The 21,550-nt window shown below is 33.5% G+C and overlaps 1 protein-coding gene across 1 annotated transcript in view; it reads right to left on the bottom strand.

Moving 5' to 3' along the window:
• Window positions 1-21,550, bottom strand: part of LOC145242705 (huntingtin-like) — a 228,071-nt gene that overhangs the window by 173,681 nt on the left and 32,840 nt on the right. The window contains exon 2 of the mRNA XM_080105836.1: window positions 3,047-3,146. Coding sequence (XP_079961962.1) covers window positions 3,047-3,132 — 86 coding nt within the window. The 5' untranslated portion in view covers window positions 3,133-3,146. The remainder of the gene's footprint in view (window positions 1-3,046; window positions 3,147-21,550) is intronic.

Consider the following 21,550-nt stretch of genomic DNA (forward strand, 5'->3'; position numbering starts at 1 on the left):
AGAGAGAGGAGGGAGACACTGAGAGAGAGAGAGAGGGAAGGAGACACCGAGAGAGAGAGAGAGGGAGGAGACACTGAGAGAGAGAGAGAGGGAAGGAGACACCGAGAGAGAGAGAGAGAGGGAGGGAGACACCGAGAGAGAGAGAGAGAGGGAGGGAGACACCGAAGAGAGAGAGAGGGAGGGAAGACCCAGAGAGAGAGAGAGAGAGGGAGGAGACACCGAGAGAGAGAGAGAGAGGGGAGGGAGACACCGAGAGAGAGAGAGAGAGAGAGAGAGAGAGAGAGAGGGGGGGACACGAGACAGAGAGAGAGAGAGAGAGAAGAGAGAGAGGGGAGGGAGACACCGAGAGAGGAGAGAGGGGGAGGGAGACACCGAGAGAGAGAGAGAGAGAGGGGAGGGAGACACCGAGAGAGAGAGAGAGGGGAGGGAGACACCGAGAGAGAGAGGGGGAGGGAGACACCGAGAGAGAGAGAGGGGGAGGGAGACACCGAGAGAGAGAGAGAGAGAGAGAGAGAGAGGGGGGGAGGGAGACACCGAGAGAGACAGAAGAGAGAGAGAGAGAGAGAGGGGGGAGGGAGACACCGAGAGAGAGAGAGAGAGAGAGAGAGAGAAAGGGAGGGAGACACCGAGAGAGAGAGAGAGAGGGGGAGGGAGACACCGAGAGAGAGGGAGGGAGGAGGGAGGGAGACACCGAGAGAGAGGGAGGGAGGGAGACACCGAGAGAGAGGGAGGGAGGGAGACACCGAGAGAGAGAGAGGGAGGGAGGGAGACACCGAGAGAGAGAGAGGGAGGGAGGGAGACAATGAGAGAGAGAGAGAGGAGGGAGGGAGGGAGACACCGAGAGAGAGAGAGAGGGAGGGAGGGAGGGAGACACCGAGAGAGAGAGAGAGGGGGAGGGAGACACCGAGAGAGAGAGAGGGAGAGGGAGAGACCGAGAGGGAGAGGAAAAACCGAGAGAGGAAGACAGAGAGGGAGACACCGAGAGAGGAAGACAGAGAGGGAGGGAGAGAGGAAGGCAGAGAGGGAGGGAGAGAGGAAGGCAGAGGAAGAAGGAGAGAGAGAGAGGAAGAAGGAGAGAGAGAGAGAGAAGAAGGAGAGAGAGAGAGGAAGAAGGAGAGAGAGAGAGAGGAAGAAGGAGAGAGAGAGAGAGAGAAGAAGAGAGAGAGAGAGAGGAAGAAGGAGAGAGAGAGAGAGGAAGAAGAGAGAGAGAGAGAGAGGAAGAGAGGAAGAGAGAGAGAGGAAGAAGAGAAGAGAGAGAGAGGAAGAAGGAGAGAGAGAGAGAGGAAGAAGGAGAGAGAGAGAGAGGAAGAAGGAGTGAGAGAGAGAGGAAGAAGGAGAGAGAGAGAGAGGAAGAAGAGAGAGAGAGAGAGGAAGAAGGAGAGAGAGAGAGAGGAAGAAGGAGAGAGAGGAGAGAGAGAAGAAGAGAGAGAGAGAGGAAGAAGGAGAGAGAGAGAGAGGAAGAAGGAGAGAGAGAGAGAGGAAGAAGGAGAGAGAGAGAGGAAGAAGGAGAGAGAGAGAGAGGAAGAAGGAGAGAGAGAGAGAGGAAGAAGGAGAGAGAGAGAGGAAGAAGGAGAGAGAGAGAGGAAGAAGGAGAGAGAGAGAGGAAGAAGGGAGAGAGAGAGAGGAAGAAGGAGAGAGAGAGAGAGGAAGAAGGAGAGAGAGTGAGGGAGAAGGGGAGAGAGTGAGGGAGAAGGGGAGAGAGTGAGGGAGAAGGGGAGAGAGTGAGGAAGAAGGGGAGAGTGAGGGAGAGAGGAAGACGGGGTGAGAGACAGAAATAAACAGAGGAAGACAGAGACGTATAAATAAGAACAGGAAGAAAGTAAGCATCCATTAAAGACACGACTAAAAGATGGTAATTCTGTTTGAAATATTTTCAAAAATTATCCATTGTAAATTGTAATTCTAAATTTGTACACTTAAATTTTCAGATTACATAAAAGTTTGTTGAAAATTTCTGTTTTGCAAGATGGCCAACAATAATAAAACACTTTAAGCTAGTCCAGTATAGCTTCATTCCTAACAAACTTTCTTTTGTTTGCAAAAAACGTTTATCAACAAAATTGTTCATGCTTCCTAATAAGTTAATGCAAACAAAATAGTAAAATAACGATAAAAACAATTTGTTATATAAAATTAGTGCAGAAAGCGATTTGTTAAAAAACATGGGGATCACATAAAATAAGTGTTATTCGTTTTAAAATGATGCTTATGTCAACATTTGTTTTACACATGTTGTATGGCTTTTAAAAATTGACTTCCAAACTAACCAAACGATACTGCTAGTTTTTAATAATTTCAGATTATTTTTTAAAGCAATTTTTGTTTTTTACAAACTTAATAACTATAGCAAATGTTGGATTATAAAAATAAAGTAATTTTTTATATCCATATTTGACAAAATAAACTTAACAATACTGATCAAGAACCTGACACAAGGTCAGGTCAGAATCTTCCTGCAGTTTATGGTAAGCTGCCAGAAAAAGCTGACATCATCAGCCAATCAGCAAACAAGGTTTTCATTAAAAAAAAACAAAAAAACAAAAAAAAAAAACTTATGATATTATTTTTAAAAAAAAAAAATTTAGATATTTTCCATGAAAAAGTAAAATAGTTTGGATTTTTGTTCATAGTTGTTTCCATTTTCAGTTAAATCTTCTTTTGCCTAAGTTTTTTTTCAGCATTTTGAATTTATCATCTGACAGTGTGTGTGTTGGCTTTTTCCGGCAAATATTTTGGCTACTTACCGTAAACTGATGGAAGATGCTGACATGATCTTAGGTCATGTTCTGAATCAGTATTAACTTAACCAAGTGTTACTGGCAAAAATTTTATTTCACACACACACACACACACACACACACACACACACACACACACACACTATCCTATTTATTTCTTTATATGATATCCTTTCCAGTTTATATATTTTATACTAATACGATTGCTTTAAAATATGCTTGAAAGTAGCGAAAATAATAAAACACTGATTTCAATAGTAACTATACATTTCGGACAGTCTATTAATATAGTAAGGTATTTTACTTACTTTGGTGGTTCTTCCGTGCTGCCCCCAACAGGCTGGAAGACCCTGAGGGCCTCAAAAGATTTGACAAGTTTTTCTATAGTTGCCATGGTGACAAGTTAACCTGAAATCAAAGAAAAAAAGAAATCCATTAAATGTAGTTAACAACTCAAATTAAATTTTTTTTTTTTTTTTTTTTTTTTAAAATGGTACTTGTGTAGAATATAGACCGTATTATTGTCAGCATATTCCGGGCAGGTCATGTAAACCATCAGAAGGTGATGAACTCATCCGGGGTTTTTTTTTTTTTTTAGATAATGCAAATTTAGTCAGCAGATGTAGGTTAATTGAAATTGATGGATCTAAAGAGAGGTGTAGACTATGTAAGAGATGGAATCAGTTAAGGATGACCTTAGGAAGTTGAGATTATGACCGGGCCTTGCAGAAGACGAAGTGACCTGGAAAAGAGCCATCAGGCAAAGTCATCCGTTTCCATGCTAGCTTGGAAACGGATGTTAAACAATGATCATCATTTTGCGAAAATGCTGGACAATGTTTTAAAACGCTAGCAAATAGTCAAAAATGAAGGAAAAAGACATCGAAAAAAATTATTGTATGATAATTTAAAAAAAAAGGTACTTGTGCAGTTTATGTACCGTGTTGAAATAACATTATTTAGAAAGCTATTCTTAACAGCGGGAAAGGAGCTTTTCAACTATGCTGTACTTTCACCTAACAATTTAATAAAAAAGATACAGTTTGCCAATTGTCAGCTGCTGCAATTTCATTGGCTAAGCATCGAAAGAGAAGTTGCAAATTGTTTTTCTTTGTTACGCCAGCTTTGAATATTGTATATATATATATATATATATATATATGTGTGTGTGTGTGTGTGTGTGTGTGTGTGCATATATAATATATATGATTGTACATATATTGATTCAATAAAGTGAAACTGCATAGCCGGTTCCACCATTATATCTAAAGTTGCTTCAGAGTTGCTTCTATCTGTTGCATCCCTGCATTGTTATGCCTTCTATAGACTTAAATTTCGTTTATCTCTTCTCTTCTCTATATAAATAAAATGAACTCATTTTTCCCCCGTGTGAGTTTGACCTTAATAGGATTAAAAATCACGACATTACATTCAAATGTAATGTCCCCACACTTCAGCACAGGATCTGAGGTGTGCTATAGGCCTACAACCCTTACAGTTCCTTGATATTCGTACATTTCTATATTTTTTCTGATGAGAGTTCACTGCCACAATCGGTTAGAATCAATGGAAGTTGTAAAATTTTTTCTGTCTATTTGATTCATACTCCGCCCGCAACCACTTAACACCGCTGCAGATATGTCCACAGGGGAATATACAAGGAACACTGGTTTGAGTTCTTAGTTGCTTAAAAAATATGAATTGGCATTTTTCCGTCGGGTGAAACGCGACTTTACATTCCAGTTATTCTGTGGGTTACTTGTGCCATTTTATAAATTTCTTCTTTTTTTCACTTCTTTTTCTCCATTTATATTTTTTCTTTCACGTTCGTTTTGTTTTTATTCCTTTCAATTTTAAATGTCATATATTAGCTAAACCACAGCTGGGGGGTGGGGGGGGGGCATCTATAAATATAAAACCTAAAATGTGTGTGTGGGGTGGGGGGGGTGTTCCTTCTCCCTAAACTCAGCCTCTTCCTGCTACTACGACAATGATGTCATGTTTGACCTAGAAAATGTTGACGTTAGTTTAAACCACCTGCAAGTGTTTTTTAAGGGTTAATTTTATCCGTTCTCAATTGTGTGTCTCTTTGGCGTAGAGGTAACGTGTCAGGCATTTTTTTTCCACCTTAGCTTCGATGCTTCGGGTTTGAGCCTGTCTTCCTACCTAAACCTTTTTTCCTCTTTTACACCTTTTTTTTTTTTATAATATTAAAACAGCCCCCCCCTCCTCCTACATACACACCTCCAAACACCCGGGCAACGCCGGGTATCCCCCGCTAGTATACAGAAAAACCAATGTATAAATGAAAGTATCTTGTTTATCTATCTATCTACTATTATATACGTGTGTGTGTGTGTGTGAGAGGGAGTTCATTCCCTATAGACTCTACAAATGGCTGGACTGATTTTTATAAAATTTCACACAAATATACTTTATCTATCTGACAGTGTTCTTAGATAGGTTTTGTATTGGAATGTCTTCGATAAGTATCAATAATCGAAATAATCCAATAAAAGAAAGAACACGATTTGGACCGAAGTTAACATCTTATACAGCCTAATATCAAAAGTGCATTTGAGAAATTTTATTACCACTAGTGTTGGGACGATTCCTAATTTTTATATGATTCCGATTCCGATTCCAGGAAAATATTGATTAACGATTCCGATACCAAGTACGATTCCGATTCCTAGGGAATTTATTGTTTTGAAATATACCAGGTAGTTTTATACTTATGGTCGGTAGTTCCCAAATATGTTCCCTAACTTTGGAAGAGATATTTTATGTCTACACCGTCGTGTTTTGGTTTAAATAAAATTATTATATAGTAAACTAAACGGAAAAATTAGCAAAATTTATTTTAGAGAAAATTTATTTTACTTAATTGGAATACAGAAAAAAAAACTCAAAGAAAATAGAATTTATCGTTCAGATAAAAAACAAATAAAGTAGAATTTATATAACAGAACAAAAACAAGAAAATTAGAGAATAAATACACACGATTCATTATTTTGGTCCTCATAATTAACAGATTTAATGAATTAAATAAAAAAAATATAGCGGAAGATAAAGAAAATATATACTAATTAAATATAAAAAAGATTAATATTTGATTTAATAATTTATAAATGAATGTGCGTAATGAAAAAAAAAACAATATACCACGTGACATGGCGCCGTAGATACAAAATAACCTTTCCAAAGTTAACGACCATATATGAGAAATACCATTAATCGAAAGTTTTTGTGTTTTATACCAAAAGGTAGGTATAGCGAAAAGTTACAATTAAAGGAATTTCAAAAACGATTTTTTGTTTAGCTATTGATAGTTGTATTTGTGACGGCAGTTCTTCAGACCTCCATAATTCACAAGGAGTAGTTAACACCTATTATTTTTTCTTACTTTTTCATTGCTTTTACACGTTTTTTCTAACGTGAAGAATAAGTTTAGCCAAACTAATTTTGAAATAGGGTATATCAAAGGAACACATATAAAAATGATACCACTATAAAAAAACAAATGAAATACTAGATAAAATTGAGCAAACATAATTACCAAAATTACAGAAAAAGATTTAAAAAAAAAACAAACAAAAAATGGTGAAGTTTGTTGAGTGAAATGAATTATTGAAAGAAAATTAATTGAACTAATAGAAATGTTAAATAAAAAAATGTCACATTTCAATATTTTTTTAATAATTAAATTCTCAGGGTTGTCGAAATCAAAAATTAAGTGATTTTTTTTTTATTAGACTTCTTTCGAAGCTTGTTACCTTGAAAAATACATTTAAAACCCTGTTTTTTTTTAAATAAATTGAAAAATAAATACAATTAAAAAAATTTAATTGATAATTGAAACTTTAAAAACATATTAAACATTGAAAAATTACTTATCTCACAAATTAATGTCCAATAAAGTAGATCCAGTCTTCATACAGGAATTTGGTTATAATAAATATATCTTTCCCAAACTTAAAAATTAAATCTTTTTTTTAATTTTTTTTTTTTTGAGAGAGAGAGTGCTTTAAAATCGCCGGGGAGTGCCGCCTAAAATTTTAAAGAAGTAAATTTTAGGAGTTTAGTGCCTTTCAAAGACGGTTATCATAATTTATTATCATCATTTAATTTCCTTCCCCCCCCCACATACCTTTCCACGTGGTTCAGTAGTTAACCAGTGCTCCTGTTGCTGTCAGTCAGCTATCTTTACCTAAGTTTTAATTTCTAGTTAAAAGAATTTTTCATGAATGGAATCAGCATTTTTAAAAATTATTTTTTTAGTTGTATATATTGTATTTACTCTTTGAAGTTAAGGAGGGTTAAAAAAAATGGTGACACCTAGATGGTGACATAGGCAAAAAAAAAAAAAAAAAAAAAAAAAAAACAGACACTGCGATTTCGACCCTCACTAATAAAACTGCTCTGAGTGACTAGTTGGTAATTTTTTGTTCCTTTTCTTTTTTATTTTGCTCCTCCAATTTATTTGGATGCTTCATAGTTAAATGTTTTAACATGTTGGTTGTGGTCATGTTAGATGGTTTTATTCCTCGCGATATTTTAATTTGACAGACTTTGCAAATGGCTTTCAACTCATCATCTTCAAAAAGACTTTTTTTTGGACTTTGGGCCATATTAGAAAATTCAGTTTATCTGTAAACAAATAATTTACTATTAAATTTTGTTTTAAAGCTAGTCACTTATTTGGATAATTAATTGAAAATAATCCACTAAAAAAGACAAAAAGAAAAAAATATAAAGGGATGGGGCGGTAAATTGTACCAACCGGTAGTTAACAAAAAAAACTTATAGAATTTAATTTTTGAAACCAATGTATAAAAGTTTACATAATGAAATGCAAATATGCATTTTCGGGTTTGTATTACTGTACACATAGATTCGAAAAAGTTGTCAAAAAACAAATATATAACAAACAAATATTATCAAAGGCAAGATAAGTTACTTTTCTACCAAACTGGGTAATTTATTTTGTTTTTATTCAATGTAACATGTTTATTCAGCTCGAAAAACATGCAGTGTTTACCGATGTATTGGAAAATTCAAAATGGCGCCCGACACTCTCTTTAACATGGTAAGTTTGGGAAAAGGTGTTATAAATAATAAACTAGACAAAATACTATTAAAAAAACACCGAATATATGTCAAAATATGTCACGGTAACATATATTGAGCGAGTTTCTAGCAGTATTTTGTATAGTTTATTATTTATAACATCTTTTCCTGAACTTACCGTGTTAAAGAGAGTGTCGGGCGCCATTTTGAATTTTCCAATACATCGGTAAACACTGCATGTTTTTCGAGCTGAATAAACATGTTACATTGAATAAAAACCCGAAAAATATATCCAGTTAGGTAGAAAAATAACTTATCTTGCCTTTGATAACATTTATTTGTTATATATTTATTTTTTTACAAGTTTTTCGAATCTATGTGTACAGTAATACAAACCAGCATTTTCTTTTGAATTTTTTTTTTGGTTGACTGTGTTCAATTCACACATGGTTGATGATGCGGTTCAATATTGCTAAACTATAAGTCCTTAGTAAAATTCTATTTATAAATACTTTTTAAAATGAAATTATTTAATTAATCGTAAATATTATTTAGACATAAAAATTAATTGATTACAAAACCTTTTAAAAATATATATATTAATTTCTTTTTCGTTCGGCAAAAAACTGCGCAAAACACTTAATTTTCAATTTAAAATTCTAGAAAAAAGATTGTATTATTCTGCTTTTAATATAATCAAATTCAGGGTTTTATCTTTCTGGAGAAAAAAAAATAATGGATTTTATTTCAATGAAATTAAAAAAAAAAAAAAAAAACTTGACTGAATTGAATTAATTACCCTTAAATTAACGAAGGGGTTATTTAATAACTTTAGGTTTGGAAGAGATAGGTATAGGGTCGATTTTTTTGAAACTTCAAAAGAAGCCGACTACTGTCAAAACTTTGCGAAATAATACAACGTGATCAATTTCATTTTAGAGATATTTCTTTCAAAAGCCTTCTTTTAAAAAAAGAAAAAAAGTATATTGTTCTATTAAACCTTTTACTGTTTAAATAATTTGACTTTGCTCGTTTTATTTTAAGAAAATATAAGTTGAAAAAGCATTTTCATTCACTATTAGAAGATTTGTCAGTAAAAAAAAAACAATCGCCAAAAAGATAAGCGCTTTTTTTATTTTTACTCGCAATGTAGAGCCCTGCATACTTCTTTTCAAGTTAACTCTTTTGTAGTTTTGATTACAATAGATCTGAATGAATGAACCTTGTAAGGGAAGGGCACTAAGCATTGCCCTGTTAATAATGAATTTCTTTGGTTTCTTTTTCTTTCTCTCTTGCGGTTAGAAATATCAGGATTTTTTTTTCTTTTTTTCAACATCAGACTAAAAGAATCGTAATGAAGGAATCGGAAAATTAAGGTATTTTTTAACGATGCGATTCCGATACCTCCCAAAATACACGATTCTTACGATTAACGATTCCGATTAATCGTCCCACCACTAATTACCACACAAGCAGAAAGACCCAGCATATAAAATATACAGTAGGTTCTTTGATATGACAGGGGTGCATTCGAAATGAATGGTTTTGTTTAAAGCCCAGTTGAAGCATGATACTTGACTTTTGCATTTTTATCTTTAATACAAGCCATTATATATAAAAATAATTTTATAAAATCAACAGTAGGTTCTCTACAGTGCAATGTAGACTACAATATATTGTGGATTACGCCATCGTGAGGAGGCATATGAAGCTTCCTTCCAGTGCACCATGAAGTGTCTCCAACTAGAGCAGGCAATCAATCGATTTGATTTAAAAATAGACGATTCCATCGTTTCAATGACAATAAAAATATGGGAAAGTGAAATATTCTTTAATCATCATTCAATCCTGAGCAATGTTGAGTCTCCCTGCTAGTATATATATATATAAATATATTAAAATTTTATTAGCATTGATCTTTCACTTTGTAGATATTTTTTATTTTTATTAATTTTATTTCTCATAAAAATAAAACTGTTTGTCGAGTTTGGATGAATTGCTTCCCTTTCTTTGATACTTGCCGCGTTGCAGTCAAGCGAAGAGATGGGCAAACAGAATTATTACAGAAAATACGACAGATGAGGAAAGCAATTGCGGAATTTCTATGGGATATCGTTAGTGAAGAGATAAAGATGTTCAATATTTAGGAACAAAGTTTTGATTCTCTGCCAGAAAGGCATAATCAATTTTAAATCTCGACTTGCTATGCAATCGAGGAATGCAGATAGCAAAATTAGACAAATAATGGAGCAATTTTCTAGCAGTTGCAAATGATATGTTCAAATTAAAACTTTTTTTTTTTATAATATTAGAATTATTGTTTAAGTGTAACATTTTTATTAATTTTTTTATGTAAGTGTATAAGAAGGCTGTTAGCAATGTAGAAAACCGGGATGTTGAAATGATGTGAAGTATTAACAAATAAACGAAGGCTGCATTTCGATAATAAATCTTTATATATTTATTTTTCAAGAAATCTTCCACATACAAATCAGTAAATGTTTAATATATGATAATGTAATGGGATGTTAAATGTTTTTGATAATTCTGAAAGGTACCTTTTTTTTTCTAAAAGAAAGCAAACCAAAACTGGAACAGGAATACAAAATCAGCTACCAAACAAATTTTTTTTTTTTTTTTTTATATAATGTGTCTTTTTACATAATTCCCTGCCACACATGCAGCATAAAAAAAAAAATGGGTTGATATGTCTTAAAACTAAGCAAGATTAATTTGGCTAAATATTGATCAAAAATAAAAGTCAAAAGTTATGACGAATGTACGGAGAAAAGCAAACTAAAAACGTAATTGGTTTTTAATCAATAATTTTTTTTTAAATATTGAAGAAATTTTAGGAGGGTGAACATATTGCATTTGTCTGCCAGATTTTGATTGCTTTTATTTTGTTAATTTCTGACAACACAAATTAATGTTGGAGTTTCAAAATCTGTGTTCATAAGCTGAAGTACTATCCTTGCATTTGATACAAATCGATTCCAGTAAATGCTTTTAAATAACTGCATTGAATTTCACTAAGAATGTGAGCGTTGTTATAATATAGATATGGATTATTGTTTTTGTATTAAAAAAACACACATCTATTATTCCTATTTACAATGCCTCCCCACGGGACAGAGTTAGACACCAGGGTCGTTTTTTAATGTGGAGAAAAGGAACAAAAAAAATAAAAAATTGTCTAAGTCGTGAAGGATTTCTCCTCCACTAACAGAGAACAAGATATTGAGGTGTAGCCTTTGAAGAACAGATACTACACTTTGATCTTGACCAAGCAATTAAAAACACAGCTATTATTGGCAGCGGAGTTTGCAGTTGAGTAAAGATAAATAGAAATGTTTTCATCTTTTATTTTGAAGCGTAAAAGCAAATATAAAAATAAAAAGGTGTTAAAATATTTTTTTAATGAATTTTTAAATTGAAATCTCCATAAATTTATATTCAATAAGTCTGCCAGCTATATACAAAGCTCTATAGATTTGCTTAACTTTTCTGTCTTTTTCAGCTACACCCTGGAAAAATAGCGTAAAGTTGCCCAACATATCCTGGGTAAAACCAGACGGTGTGTCAAGAACTGACACAAGTACTAGGAGTTCATGAGAACACATTCGATTAAATTAAACTGGATATACACAGCTGGAAGATTCAATTTTCCTTCTTAATAAATTTGTTTCTTTTTAAACTGTCATGAAAATTCTTTACATCTGATTGAATTAAAATGAATTTTAATTTTGTGCTGTTTTCAATTGTAAATGATTGCTTTCAGAGTTGTCGACCAATCAATATTTTCGGTTAAAATAATTGCACGATTGTGAACAAGCCTTTTAATATTTGAAAAATGTCAAAAAACAAACTTTATTTTATTTGCACAAGTGGAAGAAATCTTTATTAAGAAAAAGTGTTGTTTTTTTTTTTTGTTTTTTTTTAATGAAAAATATTTTTTGGTCCCCCGACAAAAGGAAGGTAGATCTGTAAATTCACCCTTATCCGTTCGTCTGTCCACACTTTTCTCAATAACTACGCTTTGGAATTTTTTTAAATTTTGCACAAAAATGAAACATGATATGAGTAAAAAAGTAACAGAACGGATTTTCCCGGGAAAACTCTGGTTGTCCCCCTAGGGGTGCCTTTCGGGTTAAATTGTTAAAATTGACACTTTTGTGCTTATCAAAAAAAAACAAAAAATTGATGCCTTGGATTTTTATAAAACTTTCTGAAAATTTTTAACTAACTGATTTCTATATAATTTTGTTTGTCTATACTTCGCGATAACTCTTGGGTGTGCCTCAGGAGCTCTGTTAGGGCTAATAAAAACATTCCATTTTTGGGACTATTTTTGCTATATTTGTCCAAAATTTTCTGTGTATGTCTAATAAGCAGTTTTGCATGGGGCTGAACTCAAATTTAAATATGTTAAGACCTTGGGGACTTTTGGGGCAAATGATAATCTTAGTCACTTCCTTTTTGCATGGTGCAGAACTCAAATTTTTACATATGCTAAGGCCTAAAACTGCACTGTTTGTTCATTTTCACCAGGATTTGACGTCCCCTGGAGGTGGGGGGTGCAAATGCTGAACTTGGTCATTTTTTTATGCCTCGTTCTCTGTGCGTTCATGGTGGACCATGCATACTGCACTTGTTTTTTCTTTCACACTTTTTCACCCCAAACAAGGCATATTGCCACTTGAAACATAAGGGGCTATTATTTGGGATTGTGTCTAACAGGGAAGTGTGAGGAGCAGCAAGACGTCTGTTCACATTACATTTAAAATTCTGCGGACTAGGAAAGCAGGAAACAGGGAGGTAATTCTAAAGTCTAGCAGTCTGAGCAAAGAAATTTCTATAAATGAAGGCTAAGGAACTCAACTGTGAAGGGGTGTGATTTTGCTGCTTGTTGGGAGTATGTATGTTGAGGAGATACAAGTGCTACGACTTCATTAGGGCACATTTCATTAAAGTATCCGTAAAACAGGTATAGGGATGGGACAGAGGTTAGAGCCTGGCTGATAGTGCGATATCTATTAGCTTTGTGACTCATTTTTGGATCCTGTCTAAGAGGGAGAGACTAGTGTTAGATGTATCAGTCGTGATGTGGTGACAGTACTCCATGCATGGGCGAATGATGGATTTGTCTAGGAATGACAGAATTGCTTTATTTCTTTTTTTTATTTTAAACTTTTGTTTACTCGAAAGGTGGCATACTACAGTTAAAGTGTACGAGGTTACTGTGAGAAGGACCGGATTTATAAGGGAGTGACCTGTTTAGGACAGTAAGATGTCTGTTCACATTACATTCAAATTTCTGCATATCGGTACACTCGAGGAAAGAAAATAGAGAATTTCAAAAGGCAAGTGGTTTAAGGAAAGAAGCTTTTGTGGATATCTCCTTCCAGCTACAAAATTGGCACAAGTTGACGAGACATAGCAACATCATTCAAACGAGTTGCAATCGTGTAATCGTGCAAACCTCATGACATAGAAACACAACTGAATAATGGTGAACATCATTAGAAAATGTAATTAAAAGACAGAAATCAGAAATCCATAACCCTGGAAAATTTGTATATTACAATTTCTTTTTATATATCTATTAGTGATGGGACGATTCCAATATTTTTCCTGATTTTGTACTAAGTTACCGATTCAGATTAAATATAAAGATGTTTGTTTTTCCGATTACCATAAAAACACACGTTAAATGCATATATTTTTAGAAACGTAAAAACTCAATTATTGTGGGGAAGGGGTGATCTATAGATGTTAGTTTTACTGTTAGTTTAAAAACAATATTTATTAGTTTATCCTTACTACCAGCAGTGGACGATTTTGTTTTAAACAAAAAAAAAAAAAAAAAAAAAAAGATTAAAGGACTAATTTTTTCCGATTCTGATATTCTCAAAACTTCTGATTTTTCCAATTGATTCATTATCCCAACACTAATCTATAATATAAATCTTACCTGTCTGTTTAAATGTATGTTTGTATGTATGTTTTTATGTCTGCCTTAAAACCTTCAACAGTCTGCCTGCTTCCCACCAGACAACAACTTGGATGTCTTCAAGTCCAATGTTAACAAATTCCTAATGAATCGCCCCCTTAAGTAAACACTTCATCAAATCTCCACACTAACGTAATGTACTTGCAATAACCCTTATCCCTGAGTGGCTTCCGGGCCTTGATAAGTGGTGATCACTGTGTAAAAAAAAAAAAAAAAAAAAAAAAAAAAAGAGGCAAGAGATCATCACAAGATCAATATCATTTTGAAGCTCGACCCTTCGGACGACAAATATAAAAAAATTGGCTAAAAACATTAATTCCTTCACCCTCAACAGGGCAGTTTTCTACAAGGAGGGTCGTTTTTCTTGTGTTGCCATTTTTGCAAGTCATTGTATCTGTTGGAATGACTTTACTAATTTCAACGTTCTGAACTTCCAGTCGCATCATGAAGTAGGGGTAAGATGTCAGGTTTTCTTTTACTTTCTTTTCCGCCTTTGCGGCATTGGTGCGAGCCTGCCTGCCTATTACCGCCCCCCCCCTTCAACACACACACACCTCCAAACACCTGGGCAACCAAGCTAGTTATAATATAATCCAACAAAAATCACGATTACAAGGGCAGATAATTCATGCTTTTTTGTTTTAATATTTTCTTCTGTATGTTGAAGAGGTATTTGGTTAAAGTAAATTTATTTTTACCAGTTTAACCTTGAAATGGAAAACCAGAAAATCTAGAAATATAGGTCACCTCTGGTCTGAATAACCCTGTTGTCTACATAGTTTGCTATGGGTAATATAAAAACACCTGAATATAAAAAAAAAGATTTTTTTTTAATCTGATAAGCAATAAAATCTATTAAATAGATTTATGCAAAACTAAAGTATGTATGTCATCGAAACAGGTTTGTCTAGTTTTATTTTATGGCATATCAAACTTTTTTTTTTTACATTATTTTATGCGGAATCCTGTCGTTTCGGTAAAAGATTCTTATAGATCCCAATTTTTAATATCTTCAGATATTTATTCATGGCATTTGCTTTACCAAGTTATTTATTTACCAAGTTATTTATTTAATTATAAAACGCTCTTGATCTTGCTTGTATTTTGTCTTCAATGATCGGCAATTCCATCTTAAAAAAAAAAAAAGGGGGATAACAGGTGAATTTATTTATATGTGTGTGTGTGTGTGTGTGTGTGTGTGTGTGTGTGTGTGTGTGTGTGTGTAAATATATGCATATGGGCATGGCTCAGAGGCTAAGGAATGAGGCTGGAGAGTTGTGTTTTGGTCTCGATTCTAGCTGATGGCACTCAAGTCATAGTTTTTAGTTTTGATCTCACTATTATATATATTAGAACAGATTAAGTAGACAGGAAAGATCATAAGTAGAAGAAGCAGAGGACAGCAAGAGACATACGTTGAGTCTGAATACCTTGGCAACCTCAAAAATGATGAGCAACAATGCATTCATGAATGCCTTGAGAGAGAAAGATGGAGAGCCATAGCCATCAATGCCTGTACCAGGCAGGACACCACTTGATGATGACGACTATATATTAGATTCAATATAACAATCGATAGAGAATTGCCTGTCTAATAACAAATACATAATCCGCATGAATTAAAATATCATATTTAAGCGTATCTTACAACCAGGCAACACCAGGCAGCCTGCTAGTTTCTAGATAAATTTCATTTCATATGTGTAGATGAGATCCTGGCAGCTAATACTACTTTAGATCAGAATAGACTTGAAAGGAATTCTAAGTCCACAAACTTCCCAAATTGGATGCAGTTTTGTGTAACAGTAGTGGCACTCAACTGGAAAAAAATGCTTAGATTAAATTGAAATAAAAAAAAAATTCATCTTTATAATCCGTTTCCATTTCACTAGAATAAAAAACAATTATAGACTTCCCCCAAACTTTTACCTTTGCTTTAAACCTGATGTATCATTATCAGCCAGTATCTGGTTGGTGCAGATCACAACTAACGCACCAGAACTGTTTGCTTGTTTACTTAGCTTGCCGACTACTTGTACCAAATTTTAAATACAGTAACATGTATACCCAAATGAGTACCCGTCTTGATACTGATCAGTCTCAGCATCACTTAACTGTGGATTCATGAAATAAAGTGCTCTCAACAACGTCATCCGACAGACCTTACACATTGCTGGCTTCTTATCAATCTTTAGACAAATTGGCTTTCATAGAAGGGATGGCAAATAGCCAGATAACGTTTCCATTTTTCTAAATGGAAAATCACTAACATGAAGTGCAACTTGTATTGCCATTTTGTGTTCTCATCAATAGCAGAATCGGTGACAAGCCCTGGACATGCAATAGCATCAGGGAGGTGGCAGTGGCTCAATGGTTAACGACGCGGGCTGACAACCTGGGTGTGCCAAGTTCGAATCCAGTTCATTCCACAGAAACGTTTACACTTAGGGGCATTGGCAACATTCACATGGTTCTTCGCATAAGTATATAAGATCCTTCTAGAAAGAGTTCTTAATAGAAAGATATCAGGGAAATGAATGTCAACAAAATCATCATCATGAATGATGCCCAACAACAATAGCAGCATTAGGTCTCGATATGGCAAAGGCAGCTATCTGTAGATCGTCCTGGCGTCCCATCTATACACAAGACAAGTTTATGGCGACAGAGGTGAGAAGCTGAACAGGCAGGAGGAAATGGGGATGTGCAGAAACCATCAAGTAACACTAAGCCATTCTGAGCTTAAGTTTGGTTTGCCAAAATCAAAAGGGCACCCAACACCACCTGCAGGAATTGTAGCCTTGGCGAAGAGAGTGCAGAGCACACCATCTACATTTTGTGTTCGAGGGGTGTTAAGTTTTTCTATTTTAACACCATCGCTATTCAAGGGAATACCTTGAGTTTGCTGGTCAAATCAATCGAACATTCAATGATTCAATAACAGTTTCTGATATTCCAAAATTTGATCGTTGAAAAAGATTATTTAGAATGCGTAAACGAGTTTTTTTAATTTCAATTTAAAAAAATCTAACTCATATTTTGTCAAATGCTGAATTATGCATTTGTAACAGAGCGCGGATGAAAATAGCAGCAGCAGCCGAAGGATGAATAGCAAGCGATTGTGTTAGCAGCAGAAGCAGCGTTTGAACTTTTTTTTTTTTCTTTCTTTGAAGATTGTAATGCTGGGTATGGAGAAGGCCACACCAGCTGCCAACATTGCCCTTCTTTTTATTGAAACCAACCGAGAGCTCTTTTTAGTATCCTTGCTGTTCCCTTAAGTGCAATTGTCTGACATATACAAATTGAAAAATGCACTCAGACTTGCGTCTGAAGAAAAAGAAAAGGACACCACGTGGTAAAATGAAGGCAAGAATGGGCTGGCTGTGGCCAGCGTATGGTCGGAAGAAAGAGTAACGCGCCTGGTGAGATGGACATGTGGCAACAAGAGACTTTTAAGCTGGCGTTGCAACAGGGAGAAAGAAAAAAATGGTAATAAACGAATTCTGTTAAAAAAGAAATTAAAGCCGAGTCGGATTTATTTATTTTTGTTTGTTTGCTTCTTTTCAATGGTACAAGACAGCGTGAGGATCAGAGACAGGTTAGAACTGTAATGAACACGGTTTGAGCATTACAGCCACGTTACAATTATTTAATCGATTAAATTTTTTTATTACTTTTTATTAGCAAATAAATAATATTTATTAATAGTCAGGGAACACTAGTCAAAACAATACAAATTATCAATTTTCATGTAAAAAATTTCGAAATTGTGAAATGTAAAAAAAACAAAGGTAAATTGTCCTTTCTTCAATGAATACTACTGGATTTTGTAACCAGAGTGATAATGCCTAGTTATGTTGTTAGAACAAGTGATATTTCTTTGCTTGCTATTGTATCAGCAATAACAATGTCAACCCAAAAAATGAACACACACACACACACACAAATCATTGCCTTTAAAACTGATCTATCATTACCAATATCTATATATTAATATAATAGTTATCTATATTTTAATATTAATATTTATCTATATATATATATATATATATATATATTATATATATTTATCTGTATTTTAATATTAATATTTATATATATTTTAATATATATTCATCTGTATATTAATATGATATTGCGTGTGTGTTATATATATTTCACGTGTCATGCTTACGTCCGAGCGACTGTCGTTTAATTGCTATGGACTTCCATTTCTTGTAATAAATAATTTTACCAAGAATTATTCATAAGTTTTGATTTCGATTATAGCTGATGGCACTCCAGTAGTCTATTTTTTATATAATTTTATCAAGAATTATTCATAAGTCTTGGTTAAAGCTGAGAGAACTCAAGTTATATATATGTACATATATTTTTTTTTCAAAAGTCTTGGTTAAAGCTGATGTCCCCTAATACTATGGATATATTTTTTTTTTTTTTTTTTAAATCGCAACTTTAAAATATAAAAAAAAAAAAAAAAAAAAAAAAACTTAATAGAACATTAACTCTATAATAATATATACGAAATCTGCAAGAATTAAAATATCATATTTAAGCGTACTTTACGATCAGGCTTCCCTGCTAGCTTAGATAAATACTTTTGCAGTTTTAACAAAAGAGCTACAATAATATCAGAGCGTCTCCATTTACATTGAACATCTACAGAATGCCAACATCAATATATTACATATGAATGGGTCTCCTGTGGAATTTCCACAGGAGACCCATTAATCGATAAAATAATATGATAGTAAAGAAAATAGAATCAAAAACTTTTAAAAATCCGGATTAAAAAAAAACAAAAAAACACTGAAGTGTTCAAAACATAGGATCAAAAATAAAAGATAAAATAAAGTGAACTTCAAAGTAAGGTTCCGGGGAAACGAATCTAAAGTTTTGAATCCTATTTTATTTATTTTCAGTTTTATTTATGTATTTCCTATCTTGATTTACTTGATTTTTCCATCCCCTTTTCTTCTTTCTCCACTTTCTCATCTATCTTTTCATCTCTTTTATTATTTGCTCTTCTTTAATGACCGCCATTATTATAACGGGTGTCCACAAAGTCTGGCTACTTAATGTAGCCAGACTTTGTGGACACCCTGTAGATTATGCAGCCAGACTTTGTGGACACCCTGTAGAGTGACACATATTTTTCTTTTTAATATTATTTACATATATACTACCCTTCCATTTTACGCTTATATATTTGTATGTTACTTTTAATATTTCTTAATTATTTGTAATCATATTATCCTATTCTTTCATATCTTCATGTTATAAAGCCAATTCTTATCTATATTTACATTTTGTATAATTCTGGCCTTCTCTTCTGATGAGAAGCATTTAGCTTCGAAATACCATAGCTTAAAGAGGTTTTTTTTTTTTATGTTCCCCTTTTAATTAAACTTATATTTAACTCTTATTCCTCATTTTTCATTTAATATATGAAGTAGAAAAAAGTGATTTGGGGTGAACACAAGTTTTGTGTCATGCCTGAGTCCATCATAAGCGTTGCTGTAGCAGTCCAAAAGAGCAAATGTTATTAAACACTAGCAAGGTTACTTGACATCACCCTGGATTCGAATTTCCCAAAATTACAGGAAAAAGAGAATTTAAAAACTAAAAAATCTGCTAACCATTGTCATTTGAAATGGCTAATTTCATTTTGGGACAAAATCAAAATACTTATGGCCCCTGAGAAATTCGAACTCCTAACTTTTTCTGTAAATATGGTAAACTAACCAACTGAACAACCTTATCATTCATCAAAATCCGGATGACAAAAACAGAAAAATTACAATATTAAGCAGATTGTTTATGTCCATTTTGCGACAAAATTAGTGTAAAAATAATCTGGTTGAGATTGAAACTCAGGCTGAGCGATTGACCCACAGGGCAAATGCGATATGATGACACTATAAATTTAATACAAATGGTACTTTGTCTCTCTCTCTCTCTCTCTCTAAGGCAACGAAAGGGAGAAAAGAAGCCAACAGAATATCAAGACTTCTTTTCCCTCTTTTCATGTACAGGTCTGCTGCTGCTATCTAGGCTATTATTTAAAAATGAGTGGGACCTGTAGAAATTCCACAGGGAACTGATTCATATGTAATATATTGAGGTTGACATTCTGTAGATATTCAGCATAAAAATGCAAAAGTATTTATCAAAGCTAGTAGGGACGTCTAGCGTAGTCAGGTTGTAAAATATGCTTAAATATATTTCAATTTTTGTAGACTTTTCGTATATATTATTATAGTTAATGTTCTATCGATTTTTATATATTATAAAGTTGCAATTTAAAAAAAAAAAAATATATATATATATATAGCTATATGACTTGGGTTCATCAGCTTGAATCGAAACCAAATCCCAAACTTAAAACTTTAGTTCCTTCAGCTATAATCAAAACTGAAACCAAAACTTATGAAGAATTCTCGATAAAATTATTTATAAAAAAAAAAGGTGCCATCAGCTAAAATCGAAACCGAAACCAAGACTTATGAAGAATTCTTAATAAAATTATTTTTAAAAAACAGATTATTGGAGTGCCATTAGCTAAAACCAAAATCAAAATTTATGAAGAATTCTTGGTAAAATTATTTATAAAAAAATTGAATGACTTGAGTGCCATCAGTTATAACCAAAACCATAACTTATGAAGAATTCTTGGTAAAATTATTTATTACAAGAAATAGAAGTACATAACAATTAAATGAGTTGGATGGAAGCGTGACACAGAAAATAACGCACACGCTTTCACTATCATATTAACATATACATACATCCATTGTGAGAATCTTCCAAGGAAGATAATTTATTTTTGGAAAAAATAAATTGATTTGAAATAAGTTTTGTTAAGAATATTAACCAATATTCTAAAAAAAATAAAAAAGTATGTGGCACATCTGAATCAAATATCGATTTTGTAGTTAATTATTAGATGCAAGAAACAGATTTACTTTACTTTATATATTATTTTGAAGTACCCATCTATATAGAGAAATCCTTATGTTCCTCTTCTGTATGTTAACTGCACAGAACTTTTGTTTTTTTGTTTTTAATTGTAATAAAAAAAATTATGCTCCAGGGTGATTTAAATCATTTCAGAAGATCTTTCCCTTCACCCCCCCTCTCTCCCCAGATCTATTAATACAAAGGTTTGGTCAAACTTGTTATGCTTAATTACTATGCCTTACTTTGGTTATCATAATTAAACGGTGTTATTGTCTCACTAATGATTAAGATTCTAGTCTATTCTACTATTCATAATAAAAAAACATTAAAATTATTCGTCAAGGATGAGAAGTCATATAGAAACGTTATTTTAATTTGAATAAAATATGCATCAAGTGTGCTTGAAAGCCAAATCACAACGTAATATTAGGAAAATAAACAAATATTTTACTTGGTTGAAATTTATCACAAATATATTTCAGAGGTATACTCCATCTTCAGTGTGGTGTTTTGTTTTTTTTTCCTTTTCTTCTTCTTTGTCATGTTGTAAAGTTGGAGAAAGAAGTTTGTTTGTAAAGAGTCGCACGTTGTATCTGGCGGTTGTATTTTGAAATGTTTGAACTGTGCGTAGGCAACGCGAGAATAACGTCAAGGATGCTAGATACAACGCGCGGCTCTTTACAAACTTTTTTTCTCAAACTTTACAACATGGCAAAGAAGAAGAAGAAAAGAAAAAAAAAACAACACACTGAAGATGGAGTATACCTC

Source organism: Euprymna scolopes, chromosome 21 (assembly GCF_053919585.1).
Source record: "Euprymna scolopes isolate OS-2025 chromosome 21, ASM5391958v1, whole genome shotgun sequence".
In the NCBI taxonomy this organism is placed as follows: domain Eukaryota; kingdom Metazoa; phylum Mollusca; class Cephalopoda; order Sepiida; family Sepiolidae; genus Euprymna; species Euprymna scolopes.